The following is a 16,279-nucleotide window of genomic DNA, read 5'->3' on the forward strand; positions in this document are numbered from 1 at the left end:
CACTGTGTCATTGATTATTAATTTATCGTAGCAAATAACTGGGCAGATCCCATGCGACCGTTTGGACGTCATTTGTTCACCAGGGTGTTTTCTTTAATTACGGTTAATATCGCTTTAATCGCGATGAACAGCGATTTCGCGATTTGTCTGTATAAGTATAAACGCATGATTTAAGATTTGTTCAGTAATTGTATTGCACGAATTTGACTAGTATTGTACATTTATTTTGGTCGCGGGACTTTACTCGATGCGCGTTTTAAAAAACGTCTGCTTCTTCTCAAAAATTAAGCTTTTCTTTTTAGAGTTATCGTACTTGAGTTTTTGGAACGCGGCTCATATACTGTAAAAGCGATATATCGCTATCTCGATCTTGTTATTTTCAGAGCAAAGTACGTAACTGAAACTCTGTATACACGATTTGTTACCGACAATCAATTATAGCGATGGACTTCGTAGCGAGTGAGAACATCGTAAACGACACCGACGGCGACCACTTGAAAGACGTAAAGATTGCGACGAAGGCGAGCACGAATATCGGATGGCAGCAGGACGCAAATTTGGGACCTGCGTCCACGTGGACTAATGCGGTATGTAGTTTTGTTTCGTTTGTTTGGTGCTATGTTATTACTGTTTGGTGTGTGTGTGTGTGTGTGTATTTTTTAGGGGATGGGGGTGGGGTTAAGGGCGAACAGAAAGTGATATGTAAGTTTCACAGAAACGCTGTTCTAATGGCAATATGCAGTTGAACAAATCAAAACAGTTTTCCGAACATAAACTTAACCGGTTTGACAGATTCCCGCTGAGGACGCGGACATCGCGACACAGTACCACGCGTTGCAATACCATCTGTTCGAGCTTGGGTATCCCGAAACAATGGATCGCACCCGCGCCCCTCGGGCCGCCAAGGACGCACCCAGAGAGAAGGCAGTGGTGGCCGTGCTACACCGGACCGGGAAAACCACGTCGATATGCCTCGAAGGTAACGCGCTTGGTCTACCCTCTATGGATCCATACTGAGTAGTGAGGTATTTGAAGATTTTATTTCGCACACGTGGATGAGAATAATAATTCATATTAATATATATGTATATTTACATGATTTAAGGTATTTGTGCTGTTATTTTATTCAAGCGCGATAGACTTGTATCACAAATCGGCATTTATTTTTATTTGTATTGCTGTGTACAAGTTCAAGTTCACATAAGTAGTATCTATATTTTATTAAGTTTAATTCAAATAAGTTCAAATTAGCAGTTTAAGTTAGACTGAGTTACCATTACCCATACATGATTTATTTACCCCATCCAAGGCGGTCGTCAGGCGCCCGGCACAATTTACATGATCCTATCGTCGTCGTGGCTCTCAAAGGTCCCCTCTAGTATCCACCGAGGCCTCTACACCTTATACGTGCACAAGGCCGTCACGTTTTACGCCGGCGGCGCGACCTACCTTGACGAATTCGAGCCGCCGAGGCAAGTGACGTATCTCGTGAATTATTTTACTCATGCGGACACTTGCGGACAGAGAAACGACGGACAAACTATTGAGGTAATGTAGGCGCCAGCATTGTTTGATTTCTTAAGGTAACGGATTCTGTAAGCGATGCAGGCTAGGGGAATTGCAGGGTATTCCAAATATATGAGTCATGTTCTGGAAAAACTGAACGTAATGCATGTGCGTAAAGTGTCGTTCCAGATTATTTATGTAGTCCGCACAGGCTTATCAGTAACGATACTTTCCACGTAGAGTGGATTTTCATTTAGACAAATGTTTCTATAAACATAAATATCTATAAAAGCTGAAAATGTCTGCCCTGATTAACGTGTGTGGACTTCACTGGCTTATGTTGGACAACACTTTACGCACATGCATTAAGCACAGTTTTCCCACGAAAACTTGTCAGAAACCATGTCTTACAGCGCTAATATGCTTGTCAGGCATGATATTTGGTATTCGATGAATTGAACTATCTACGCAATACGAATAGGGTTTAAAGCCACATAATTTAACAGTGTTCAATTGTATATCTTAACAGAGTGGTAAATTTAATGTACACTAAAATAATTAATGAACAAAGTCATTGCAGCTTAAAGTTTGAAGCAAAAATACAGTTAACAAAACATAAAAGGAACAGGTTGCAAAGTTAGTTTCGGTTATCGAAAATAACATATTTTCAGGCAAATTTGGATTGTCCAATGAGCAGTTCGTATGACCTGCGTGACGTCATCAATGACCGGCTCTGGTCACGAAGTGTCCTGTATTCCGTTGGCATAGCAACGCCCGAGACGCTCGCGTTCTGTTACAGACCGAAACACAGTCTGGTTGCTGTGCCTGCTAATGCCGTCATCCACGAGTACGAAAGGAACACCAGTCCGGATTTTGTGGCGAAAGAAGTCTCAGAATTCCTGCAAGAGTTGTCCATCAACAACCGCAAAAATGTAAATGTCCTTTAATATCGTAGGAGTTTCGCAGTGAATCTTTTGATCTTTTAGAATTCACATAAAGTATATATATATGCATCTATTGTAAATAATCAATATATCGACTTAAGGTACGATAATGGAATAACAAAAGCATTGTTGAACTGTCAATATTAAAGTATACCCCCGATATGTGCATTTCTAACGCAGAGCAGTGTATGCTGCCATGGCAAATAAGTTGAGAAAAGGTATATCGATGGAAATGTATTCTCCCTTAGAAATTATGATTTTGACACATTATCAAAATATTCGATGCCCTTCAATTCTACTTCCTACAGATTTTCATAAGACCGTCCAAACGAACACAGATGGAAAGCTCGGACGCCTTGGTTTTCAGCATTGAAGACCGTTCCTGTATTTTGGAGGCGGTGCTAAAAATGCTTAACGAGCTCAAAGACTCAAACTCCGTTCTTGTGGAGGCTTACATCGACCATCTGATCGCCGGAAGGACCGAGGACGCGAAGTACCTGTGGGTCGCGCCCAGCGCGGATTTTGGCGTAAGATGTCGAGCAATCGTTTGCAGAGATTTTGACAACACACCCGTCTGCACGCCGGTCTGTCGTCTATTTTTTTAAGTTCATAATTATTTTTGTAGAATAATTTACAGTAAATTAAAACAATTTGTCAAAGAAAGAAATTGTAAAACTAAATCGTTTAGTTTTCGCAGAAACGGCGCATGTAATTTCTACCATTACAGCGGTGTTTTGCCAAATTAATAAACCCATTACTGTTTGGGTACCTGTTTGTTATCTTGAACATTACTCAATTTTACTGTAAATTGCCACTCAATGGGGAGAAATAACCCTCTTACTTGGAAAACGGAATTGAATGCGTGTGCATGAATTTTCATTCCGTATTAACCCGCGCCGTACGCACAGGCTTATAACGGACAATAATGTCCGCTTATATTTGATTTCCATTTAGAAGAGACCTCCTTTAAATGAAAAAGTCCATGTATGCGAAAAGTGTCGAACCTGATTAGCTTGCGCGGACTGCACTTGCTAATCTTGGATGGCATTGTACGCACATGCATTAAGCCCGGTTTTCATAGAACGCGGCTAGAATGGCAGCAGACCTGGAAGGTTATATAAGTGATGTAGAATTCTTACAAGCTTACACGTTTTCTACGAGTTCTGACAAAATTATGGGACTGTGCAGAAAATTATTTCCAATGTTTGCTAGTTTTTTTCGAAAATAATTGTCAGTCGTTCTCTTTCAGCCGACCTGCAGCATGTTCAACAAACACATCGATATCAGAGGTGCTAACACGGTACCGATGTCCCTCGAAACCATGCTGAAAACATTGAACATTGTCGACGAAAAGTTTATCCTGGAATTCCAGACTGATCTGCGCGCGCACGCAGAGGCGGCGCTTCAGTCAATCATGGACCGCGAGAGTAAGCGGTCAGACGAGGAGAAGTTGGAGCCTGGCGCGCAAACGGACCTCATTGGTGAATATGGTTCCGGTAGAAGTGAAATCAAGTCGAATATTATTCGCATTGTCGGACTTATTTTAAAAAAGAAGGATCGAGAACACACTTTAAAACATATTGTTCAAGTTTAAGCCATATAACACTCATAACAATATTTAATTTTCTCCTTTCTCATCGCTCTTGGAAAACAGGGCATAATAGTGTGCGTAACTGTCGGCCCAGATAAACTTGTGCAGTCTGCAAATGCTTATCAGAGACGAAACTTTCCGCTAAGACTGGATGTTCGTTTAAAAGATACTTCATTAAAACGAAACATTTCATAAAAGTGGAAATATATGTCGCTGATAAGCTTGTGCGGAGTGCAGGAAGGAATTTAACTCACGTGGATTGTGCACCGTTTTCCTTGAGCTATCTTCATATAAAATGCGTTTTATAACAATATTATCATAACAATTGTTGTTACTGTGGTGGCGATGGGCTTGCAGGGTTATATTTGTGAAACTCCCGAGCTATGCTTGTGTTACCGGTATATTTCAAAGTCATAGTCGATTGTGCATTACTTGCGTTACACTGGTTCAATATTACAAAGAAACATTTCTGCCCCCACCCAGGCATCGACTACGTGCTTACGGAGTGTAACGGCAAAGTGACGGCAGTAGCGGTGAATATTGACACGCACAAGTACATCGGTGACGCTGCAGTTCGCGATAATTTCACATCATTCGGGGACGGACTGGTTGTAGAACAAAACAGAACTTTGCAACCAGCGGAGAAATTTCTGGAGGCAGCCGGAAACGATATCAGCGATAAAGATATGGCAGTCTTGAAAGTTTCTCATCAGAACAAATTCGCGTGTGGTGGTTTGGACGGTATGTCCGTTCGCCCGTTCGTGCGGACGGCGCTGACCAGATCGCAGTATTTCCTTATGTCGGGGAAGACAATACTGGCGTTAGATGCGGGCGGATTAGACAACAGGAGAATATGGAGGATCGCAAAGAAAAGTGGTATAAATGTACGTTCCTTCTATTTATAACATGGTGGTTTTATTTATGAAAAAAGAGATATTTCTTGAAAACAAAAGCGTGCCTAGAGGTGAAAGTATTGATAATATAATAAGTCTATGTATAACTTTAGTAAAACCTTTTCAAGATTTTAATAGTCCCATTTTTGTTTTTCTATATGACACGTTTGGCAGCTTCTTTATATGATGTTAGTGAAACATTTTAACCACACTTGATGATAGTGTATTTTTGCCTATCTTAAAGGGGCTTTTTAAAGTTTTGATAAATTGACAAAATAAACATAATTGTTTCAAATTCGCAAATATTGGTTGTAGTTATGATATTAATGAGGAAACGGTAATACTGAAAATTCACCACGCTCTAATCTATCCATTATATGCATCTTTTGACGATTTGAAAAACTGAAAATTATAAAGCGTTGCAACGAAACGATTGAATAATTTGTTGTTGTCGTTATATTTTGTGATACTACGAAGATTGCTTATATAAAGTATAAAATACATCACAATTTGGGTGAGGACGGATGGCCTAGTGTTCCAAGCGGTAGACGTTTACTCCATTGACTTCAGGGGTCAGTGGTTCGAGCCCAATTGAGGGTTCCTTTTTCTTCTTTCTTTCATTGTATTTATGGGTTTTTACTGGATCTTTTTAGATCCCAAGGTGATCAATATAAAGCATTTAATGACAAACTTCAAAACATGCCGAAATCTGTGAAAAGGCCCCTTTAATGAAACATGTTGTCCAATTATATCTCGGACAAAATAGAAACGGGTTACTTGAGGTCAAAACTCGATCACGAGGTCAAATAAAAAAGCATGTGAACATTCAAGAAGTAACATTTTAAGTCCAATCGTCATGCAAACTGACCATAACATTTGTTTGTATGATATCTCAGCCGAGTTTCCAAATGGTTGCGGTGCATTGAAAAATATTGCCGCAAGATGAAAGGACAGTTTAACTTATATGGCTATATAAACCTTGTTAACACTCAAGATGTAGCATTTGTGGTCCAATCATGATGAAACTTGGTCAGACCATTTACTCTTATAATATCTTGGTCGTGTTCGTAAATGCTCTCTTTCTGTTATAAACCATGACCTTACCAGAAATAATTATTTTGATATATATAAACATTGCATTGAAGAAAAGACCATGTTAATGAAATAATGAATGCATGGCGTATAAAGAACCAATTCAGCAGTAGTAATACATGCACATCTATAAGTCTAAATTGTTGTGCAATTTTTAGTTACGCTTGATTACTTGATTTGTTAAATTACTTAATGTTATATTCTGCCGATTCTAGACAGTGTATACGATAAGAAATGGGCACAATAGAGCTTAACTATCTCTCACCTTGGAGTTGCAAAATTGCACAATTTGCAGAATTAACATCTTCAAATTCTCTACGAACATAGCAGATTTGATGGATTTTACTAAATTGGTTTCAAGTTATGTTGGTGTGTTTAGTTTTAACATAAATCTCTCTATCGAAACATATAATTATTGATTTAGATTTTTGAACTTAAACATGATTGATATGATACTAAGTTTATTATCCTTAACAAATGACCAGTATTTTCATAGATGTGCATATAAGGACTCAACATCTTTATTATATTATATGTTTCTCGTATATGCTTGTCAGAGCTCTTACATTTTGAGAAGTATGCAATTGTGACTAGCCAGTATTTGGTTTTATGGTATATGACTGCCATTCGTGGAAAGCAGTTTTCTTTTTAAGGCTATGCCGAAACAAGCTTTTCGTCCGGGTCTTTGAACACAGTGGCAACCCAGTACCTAAATGTCCAATTATAGGAACCCATGTTCCTTTATTTACAAAAAGATTCCTTACCTGCCTGAAGTTTTAATTCAGGAAACCCCCTTTGCCTAAACTTACAATTATTGTATGTGTTTGTTCATATTAAGCTCTTCAGTAATGTAAAAATCAAATTGAAGATAAAATCAAATTTATATCAAAAACGAATCCATTACCAACTGTGGGTCTGTACTCCGATTCACAAAATCCAGGGGAAATGGCAACACAACCTTGTGAATAATAAATTTACATTGTTTTGTCGCATCGCCATTAAACTTGTTCAGAATATTTTCTGAAATGTTATCTTCGTTATGTTACGAAAATGCATTGGTCCAATGAAACGCGTGGCCACCAGGGGTTGGGGCAGTTTTCAAGACATGTCTTCCGTGAAGCTTTGTAATCACTCTAAACTCCACACTTGTGCCTAGTTAGCATGAAACTAGATCAGAACATTTTCTCTCGTGAAATCCAGTTCTAAAATTCCTCGGAATCAAAACAAAGGTTTGAAGCAGCATGTATTACACAAACATCACAAAAGCTTCTAAAAACAGTTTATTTTTATTGGTTCTCAGGTGCGCGACCTTGTTATATTCTATTTATTCTGAATTTAACTTGTGGGTTAATGTTTTAACATGATAATTATTCCGTATTAAACGCAGGGACGGGTGATTGTTTATCGTGATTATTCCGCATGTAATGCTGGAGTTGGTGTTTTCCCATTATCATTTAACGATATTTCCCGTTCACAGCTGGTTATGGTGGATCCGGACCCAAACCACAGCAACAAGGAACTGGCGCACGTCTTTATCCACTACGATGACAAAGGTGACCACGCGAACGACAGACACCACGCGGCCGAGATTGTCAACCTCCTGAAGCAGCGTGACCTTCAGGTGGACGGCTGCCTTACGTTCTGGGAGGACGCGGTGCCGTTGGTCGCCATGGTGCGGGAGATCCTGGGAACGCGAGGTAGGGTGTCAGCGATTGTTATGCTATTATGGGGGCTGAACTTAATCCGTACCGCCCGATGAAAACGTATATATTTTACACCTATGTTAGCATTATAAAATCCACCCTCGAATCTTAAATTCTTGGTAAAAGCAGACAAGTATCGTTATATTATTTAGCGTGTTCTTATGCCTCAGCCTTTTAGTTCGAGTGAGTACTAGTCTATTGGTTCTACTAATCATTCCACATACAAATTGTACTGCATGAACCAAGTGCCAGCTTGAGACTACACCGAGCTATCGTACATGAAACCCTAGCCCATATCATACATTGGACCCATTCCCCGTATGAGTGAAGACTTCAATTAAATTGATCTTTCGATATATCAACGAGTATCGGTACGTTCCACTCGCATCAAATTGACTTCTTGTTCAGAGTTCGGCAGAATGACAAATTAAAATTAAGAGTCGTATATTTAAGACATAATCAAAGCAGTTTATTAATACCGAAAAAAATACCATCCCTTACAAATAATTTTTCCTTCCTCTGTTGCAAACATTGGCCTAATAAAGAAGGGTCGAATAAACTAGTTGATATCCGTAAGAACGTATTCCTACGCGCCGATTAACATGTTATTTGTTGACCTTTTACAAAATGTACATGCGAGGTTACTGAGAAATGTTTTGTCAAATCAAAATAATAGTAAAAGTAATAAATGTGTATTAAATTCAAGCAAAAATATGGCAATGAAGTATTCAATATTGCCATTTAAGTTATTTACTCATAACCTTATATATATGGCGTTTCTTTATTTAAATAGAAAGGTTACAGTCCACTAATACACACTTATTTTCGGTCGTCTGCAATTGATATTATTTTTCAATGAAATATCATTAAATCGAACAAACTAAAACTATATTGGAATGGAAATCCTTATTCTTATTTACAGGCGCAACTGTTAATATTCACAATTTCGCAGTTTATATGAAATAATTCATCGTTAAGTGTGTCATTTAACTGTTTATCCGTTTTCACAGACACTCGTTCATTCAACGACCTTGAACATCAACACAAATTGATTTTTTATTTTGATGTTGCATTGTTTTCCATTTCTAACAATAAAAATATGAAATTATCGATTTATTTTTTATTTCTAACAATATTTTTAGTAGGAAAGTATTAAAAGGAACATTTAATGTGGAACTATTTTTTACGTAAAACAATCGGTAGTGATTCGGTTGTCATGAGTGTTGTATACATGTTGCAGGACCGACTTAAATAACAATTTTGTTATGTCAATGAATCGTTTGTCTTTGATAAAATGTTTTAAAGACATGATTTATAATAAACCAGGATAAATCGAATACATTGTTGGTGCCGAGATGGAGACAATTTATCTGGTTCGGCCCGAAGAAGAAAATAGGGCGCGCTAAAGCTCGACCTATTTTCTTTTTCTAAGCCTCACCGGACAAACTCCATCTCGGCACCAACCATGTATTCTCTTTATACATATACGTTCGTTTTTTGATAATCATCAATACAAATCGAAGAGATAATAAAGCGTTTACAATGTTTTTCATCAAAACATTTAGCATAAACCTTTATTACCGACATTGAGTTTAAACTACCCTCCAAATGCAAATACATAAGTGGTGTAGTGATAGCAAATGAGATTAAGGGATCTAGATTTTCCGGGTCCGAGCTTTAGAACAAGATATTGGAAACGATTGCAATTGATACAGATTTTTGTTTGTACATTTATTTAAAAACATATTTAAAAATACGAAAATATGTTCGAAAACATATTGAAAATTATGAATATGGATTTTAATAACGTCTGCTATGGCAAAACATTCGTCTTCCTATAGAAACGCACCTCCCTCGCCAATCGCTTCCGATCAGAAGCTATACGCCAACAACTTAAGATTTGCGCAATGTTTTTGATCCATATACTATTCGCGACTTGTTTTCTATAGACAAATACGGAAATATGTGTGTGTTTTTTCTGCACCAACCTATAAGAAGCCTATTATAAACAAAACAGGATTGACAATTAGAACCAATTGTTCATTACAATGTAAGTCCTTAAACTTAAGATCTACAAAACTTCTGAAAAATAAATTCTTCATTATTCAGCGCTATAAAACCGCATTAGTTGCCCAATTGTTATATGTAACACTTAACCTCTTAGATACGTATTTTGACGCATATGTAGTCTCATAAAAAGTTAAATTTAATTAAAGACCTTTTTTTACTAGATTCTAGTTTTAAATGCTTCATTTCCAACGCTTAGATACTGATGATTAGCAAACAGCATAAAATCTGAACAGACTGCGAGTTTCTCGCAGGTGGTTCTGGTTGTATGCTGCACATAGCAGTTTTCATTTTGCTTCAGAGAGGGAAAGAGTTAAGCGTAGACATGTTTTCATTTGGTAAATTTAAAATTAATTTTGCATTTATTAGCATAATGGTTTTATCATGATTAGCATGCACTCGATGTTTATAAATGCGGCCGACGTAATTTTGAATTGTGTTGGCGTGTTGATGTCACGAAAACGCATATGTGTTTTTTATGAGGGAAAAGGCTGAGTAAAGAGTAGTCCGAATATTATACAATCTCGATAAAAACATTTGTTGTAGAACCCAAATATTTAACTGCTTTGTGTGATTTATTAGTTTATTGACAATGGTTTTCAGTTGTCTTGTTATTAAACTGCTCGGGCTATCTCATTGATGGTGTAATGCATATGTAGCATAATTCGAAGGAACCTTAACGTACACAACTCGACATAGTTTTCACATCAATCTAACTAACTTATCCGATCTAGTAAATAACTCTTAGACAAGTGGTTTTCTGGGGAGGGGGGAGGGAGTAGAGAACAGAAAGAGCAGTACGGGCTACTCGTACTTTTTGGGTTAACCAGTGCTGAGTGCTCATGCTTACGGCATTAACTGACAACTGCCCTTTTTGAATCAGATGTAGGGGCAAAATTATTGTAAAAATAGTTTAAACAATTCCCCATCTAAATCATGAGGCAAGTTTAGGAATCTAACCGCGAGATAAACGGATTTGAAGTCCAGCGATCTTCCATCGAAACCAGCCGACATATATTGATAGCGTTCACAATGTTTTTCTATGAATCGCACATCTGCTTTAAATAAACACTGTAATGACAGTACTCCGAACTGAGATCAACTTTCATAGTTTTACAAATACTTAAGGAGTTATGAGGAACATTACCGTGTTATGTTTTTCATTGTAAATTAAAGATCTGGATGAAATGCGTACAAGCAAGATACCGCGATAGACCTCATGCACACATACGCTGAAAGGACTCATAACGTGTAATGATTAACCTAAGCAGATTAGTAAAGCAAAAACAAGAGAACGCCAAATACAGAGGTTTTCAGCTTATTGTTCATTCATTAAAATGCTGTGCAATCCTAACCTTGGTCTGCATGTAAGCTGCTAAAGAAAACAATTTCAGAAATATACCTTCCATCAAAACTCGCTCTTTTCAGAGGTACACGTTTTTTTTAACTTCACAGTCTAACATTCACTGTGATATTGACCATGCTAGTACTAAATGGAATCACAAGCTAAATGTACACGCACACACAAAAATAAGCACAATAACTTAGTCCGTATTCAAGTTTAATTGTTGAGAAATCTGTTGTTCTATATTAGTAACAGCGACCTTGGCCTTTAACAAACTGACCTAAATTTAATACTATGCTGGTCTGCATAAAAGCAACCTACAAACTAAATTTCAATGCAATACCCCATCCAAATTCAAGTCATTCAGCAATAACCAAATTTCTATTTTTAATAACAATGACCTTGATATTTACCCAACAAGCCCCATTTAAAATCTCCAGCTGGTCCCCACGCATACTTGCTATGTCATAAGTTTTATTAAGATTAGCAGATGCGAACTAATTGTATTGATAGGAAACAGCATGTTTGTTGATTTTGTTTTGTTCAGTTATTGTGACCTTGACCTCGACCAAAAGGCACTAATTGTAATCCCAAGTAAGGTCTTCCTGAAAATTACCTTTGTACAAGATTTAAATGCATTTTCTTTGTCAATACTCAAGCTATTTATCAGAGATTGTAATTATTTTTTTAATTTAAAAATGGCATTGACGTTGAATCGACATGTCCCACGTACATTCACAAGCAAGGTCTCGTTGCACGCTTGGTATATCACAATTCAATTAAATTTGGTTGATGCAAACTAACGCTATTGACCGGAAACCACCTGATTGACGTAGCCCACCTGCGATGCCCCACTCTTATAACCAGGGTTTTAACTAAGTTAAAACCCCTTAATAAAAAAAATCTTCTCCACAAAATACCACGATACTCTTAAGTGTACAGGGTTCAACTGTAGAGAGAAAACAGTTCCGTCAACGCATAATTATTGCAAACTGTTGTTTAATGGTCGAACAATGAACATAATTTCAAAAACGTATTCTGAGCGAATTTTTGAAAAATAATGTTTCAAACATATTCAGTGCCAAAGTCAAGGGTGCTAAATTGTTGTTTTTGACCTATTAACAAAAATAATGATAAATAATAAAACACATATCAATTGTATATGTTATCTTAAGGCGCCAGCGTGGAGGGAGCCCTGAACGCTAAAAAGAAAAGTCGAACGCAGTCGACAGTGTATAAGAAGGATACACCAGTCTCCCACTGGGTGAAGACCTGCCAGTTTTCCTCGCCCAGCTACCTCATCCGTGAACCCGCCGACATCGACGTCATCTGCAACCAGTAAGTTCCGGTTAGGTAGAAAACGCGGTAACTTAGGTATAGTAGAAATGAAATGGAACGATGTATGAAATTTATAATATACATTATCATAAAACGGTGTGTTTATTTTTCCGTTGCGTTCTGGCAGGGTGAGCTTCCCACTCATGCTGAAGCTAGAGCACGGAAACAACGGCATCGGCGCAACGCAAGTGGAGAGCGCCGAGGAGCTAAAGAAGCAACATCGCGCCACCATCGACTGCTTCCGAAAGGAGGCCGACCACCCTAGGTTAGGACTGGGGTTCGGGGCGGAAACGCTCGTCACGGAGTACTACGGGGGCACAGAGCATGACGTCGACGTGGTCATCTACGGAAACACGCTCGTAGGGGCGTTCATTACCGACAACGGACAGACTAACTTCCCCTCTTTCAGAGGTTGGTCCCTTTTTATTTAGTTTTGTATTGTAGCAATTTAGTTTCACTTTGAATTGATTTCGTTATCAAAATGACATTTCAAATGTCGTTTGACGAAAGCGTATAGAGTTGTTTGGTATTGTTTTATTCTGTACATACAGCCTTTTACATTGAGTTAGATGAACAGAATGCTTTATAAAAATTCCTTTTGACAACATTTGATTGATAATGTAATTAGTTAGCAACTAGGATTAAAAAGGTCAGAAGGACTTCTTGGTTTGATGGGGATGTTTATTTAAACAGTGTATACTCATCATAATTTGAACTTTAATTTCGGAGTAGCGTAGATATAAATCCCATAATAAAACTGGGAGACGTTGCGCCATTTTCCTCGACAAGCTGAATGTCGAGGTTGATTTTATTTTATTTTGAATGAGTTCTGTTTATGTTCGTAAATGAAAATGGTCGAACGGCGTCAATGGGGTTTATGTAAATCAGACAATCGGTATCCAGAATAAATAGTTGGAGGCGTTTAATTGATACGTTATTGTGACAAGTGCGAGTTTCAGCTTCACTGCACAAGTATGGCCGATATTGCATTATTTGAGTACCAGATAAAGCTTTGCACATGGCTTGTAATATTCATATGAGCATTTTTCTGAGAAAACAGGGGTGAATACATGTGCGTAAAGTGTCGTCCCTGATTGGCCTGTGCAATTCGCGTGGACTAATCTGGAACAACGCTTTCCGCTTTTGCATTCAACCAAGTTCTTTCTTTGTTATAGAAACCGCTGCCACTATGCCGTCCGTGCTGCCGCCGGACCGCCAGGCACAGCTGATTGTGGCCGCCTTCAAGTGCTGCGTCGACATCGGTAAATTACGGCATTAGCAGGATTACTCGTATGAACTGAGCCACGTTTTGGCCAATCAGGCTAATCAGGGTCGACACTTTCTACGTACTTTGGTTTTCTTTAAGAAGACACTTAATTTAAACCAGCAATACCTTAAAGGGGCCGTCCAACGATTTGGTAAATTGACAAAATTAAAAAAAGTTGTTTCAGATTCGCAAATGTTCGTTTTTGTTATGATATTTTTGAGGAAATAGTAATACTTACCATTAACCATGCTCGTAAATATCCATAATATGCATCTTTTGACGATTTGAAAACCTGAAAATTATAAAGCGTCGTGCGACGCGAAACGATTGAATGAATTGGATAATTCTGTTGTTGTCATTGTATTTTGGGAAACTACGAGGATTGATTATATAGGTAAAAAATACATTCGCTCTAAGCATCAGCATGGATGGTCGAGTGGTATAGGCGAGAGACTTTTTATTCCAGGACTCTAGGGGTCAGTGGTTCGAGCCCTGTTGAGTGTTATTTATTTTTCCTTTTTTAAAATTGTATTCTTATTTGTTTTAATGGAAAGTGTTAGGTCAAATATTTAAATTTATCAAAATAAAGCATTTAATGGCATGCTTCGATACATGCCAAAGTTTGTTGGACGGCTAAGCGGAAAGTGTTGTCCCTGACTGCTAATATAGGATGACACTTAACGCACATGTTTAATGTCCAGTTTTCCTAAAACAGGACTCAATAATTGAATCGTTCATAAAAGTTGTAAACCGGATCTGCAGCATTCAAACATTACAAAAACATCTTATCAACATAATTCAGAGATATCAATTAGTATGAGCCCTCCCCAGCCATTTTCCCTTAAAATACATGCTGGGTTCGCAGGTTTTTCTGTGAAAAACTCCATATGTCATGTTTAAAAAACTGCATCAAGAACAAGTCGAGAATACTCTGGTCGATATCTTAGTTTATACTCTAGTTGGTTAAAAAGACTAATCTTCCCCATTTATTTAGTAATGGTAGTTTAAAACAGATATTAATTTTAAAATATTTGAATCGTGTCAATTGGGTTTGAACACATTGATACACAGATTAATGGAAATTATTCTTTTTCGCAAAATTTCCGAATGAGTACTGTGTATGAGGTTCCTTAATTAGACGTTGTAAAGTATGACCTTATATAACATTATATTCAGTTACACATTTTCTTCGAACCCGTTTGCTGTCGGCCCGATATATAGCGTACCAGTCACAATTCGCGTTCTTCTTAACCGATCGTGTCTGGGCAATTGTAAACTAGCTTGCCACAAATATTCACATGTAGGGTAAGCATGTCGCGCACTTTTACTAGTACTTGTTTTGTATCCATAATTTACGTCATTTTTTACAATATAAAAAGTGAAACTCCAGCTGCTGGAGCAGTATTTAATTCTCATTATAAACAATTAGTTGGTCCTTTATTTAAGGCAAGTGACCGATTGCCCAAACAGTACAAAACAGCACAAAACAGCACAATAAAAAAAACATAAACACATATAAGAATAACGCTGGGATCACCGCCTTGGAACGGTCAATGCAAAGCATTGGGGGGTTAAACCGTTTTTAGAGCGCTCAACCTCACACTTGGCCCAGCAATATTCATGATACATTTAAGTGTAAATAAAATTTAACATTATGTCATTGTAACTCAAATTAAACAATAATAAAAGGGAATTAAAACGCATTCAATTTAATTACCATGTAATTACTCAATGGTAGGAAATATACCAGAGCAACAGCGTTACAACTTTTTGAGAATACTTATGCGAATAATTTGTACCGCAGGCCTCTCCGACGGCGTCTTCAACGTTGAATTTAAGATGACGGCCCGTGGACCAAAACTCATTGAGATCAACGGCCGGATGGGTGGTATGTACCTTCGCAAGTGGATCAGGCGCCTGCATGGCGTCGACCTCGCGATGTGCGAATTCATGATCTCGTGCGACATTAAACCGTTCGTGCCAAAGTTCCAGCCGTATGAGCGCCTCATGGGAGTAATGTTACTTCCGTCGATCCACAGCCATCTTGTAAACGACAGCCACTTCCGGGAACGTATTCAGGGCCTTAAAGATAACGGCGAGGTGTTGCTCCACATGTCCCAGGAAGACCAGATCAAGGTAGGGGAATACGAGATGCCGTACGGACACTTTGACGTCTCTGGCACCTCCCCCGACGTCTGCCGCGAAAAGTTGTTAGCTCTTTGCAACGAGTTGGGGATCGACTGCGACACTTACAAGGTCTCAAACTTCGTCCGCTATTTCCGGTACTAACCAACATTGACGTTAGATCGTAGGAAGTGTATGTGTAGATTTAATAGCTTTCTTATAAGGCTAATGTTTTTGAGATGTAGACTATTCATCGATGAAAGCTGGTATGTTTTGTAAGATGGTCATCGATGCATGCAACATTTAAATTTATTATGAAGCACAGCAAGGTACATATCGAGGGTTTTGCGCAAAACTATTGTAACTCTGATTTTTACCCTAAACCACTTTCCACTTAAATTGTACATAT

General features: G+C 38.1%; 1 protein-coding gene across 1 annotated transcript; it reads left to right on the forward strand.

Moving 5' to 3' along the window:
* Nucleotides 1–443: 443 nt before the first annotated feature.
* Nucleotides 444–16,035, forward strand: LOC127831335 (carnosine synthase 1-like). The gene is made up of 12 exons (XM_052356303.1): nucleotides 444–587; nucleotides 793–979; nucleotides 1,310–1,472; nucleotides 2,204–2,438; nucleotides 2,759–2,977; nucleotides 3,700–3,946; nucleotides 4,525–4,925; nucleotides 7,504–7,723; nucleotides 12,317–12,479; nucleotides 12,607–12,890; nucleotides 13,655–13,741; nucleotides 15,551–16,035. Exons 1-12 carry the CDS (start codon nucleotides 444–446, stop codon nucleotides 16,033–16,035), a joined length of 2,835 nt encoding a protein of 944 aa, XP_052212263.1.
* Nucleotides 16,036–16,279: the final 244 nt, after the last annotated feature.

The sequence above is a fragment of the Dreissena polymorpha genome, chromosome 5 (assembly GCF_020536995.1).
Source record: "Dreissena polymorpha isolate Duluth1 chromosome 5, UMN_Dpol_1.0, whole genome shotgun sequence".
NCBI lineage: Eukaryota > Metazoa > Mollusca > Bivalvia > Myida > Dreissenidae > Dreissena > Dreissena polymorpha.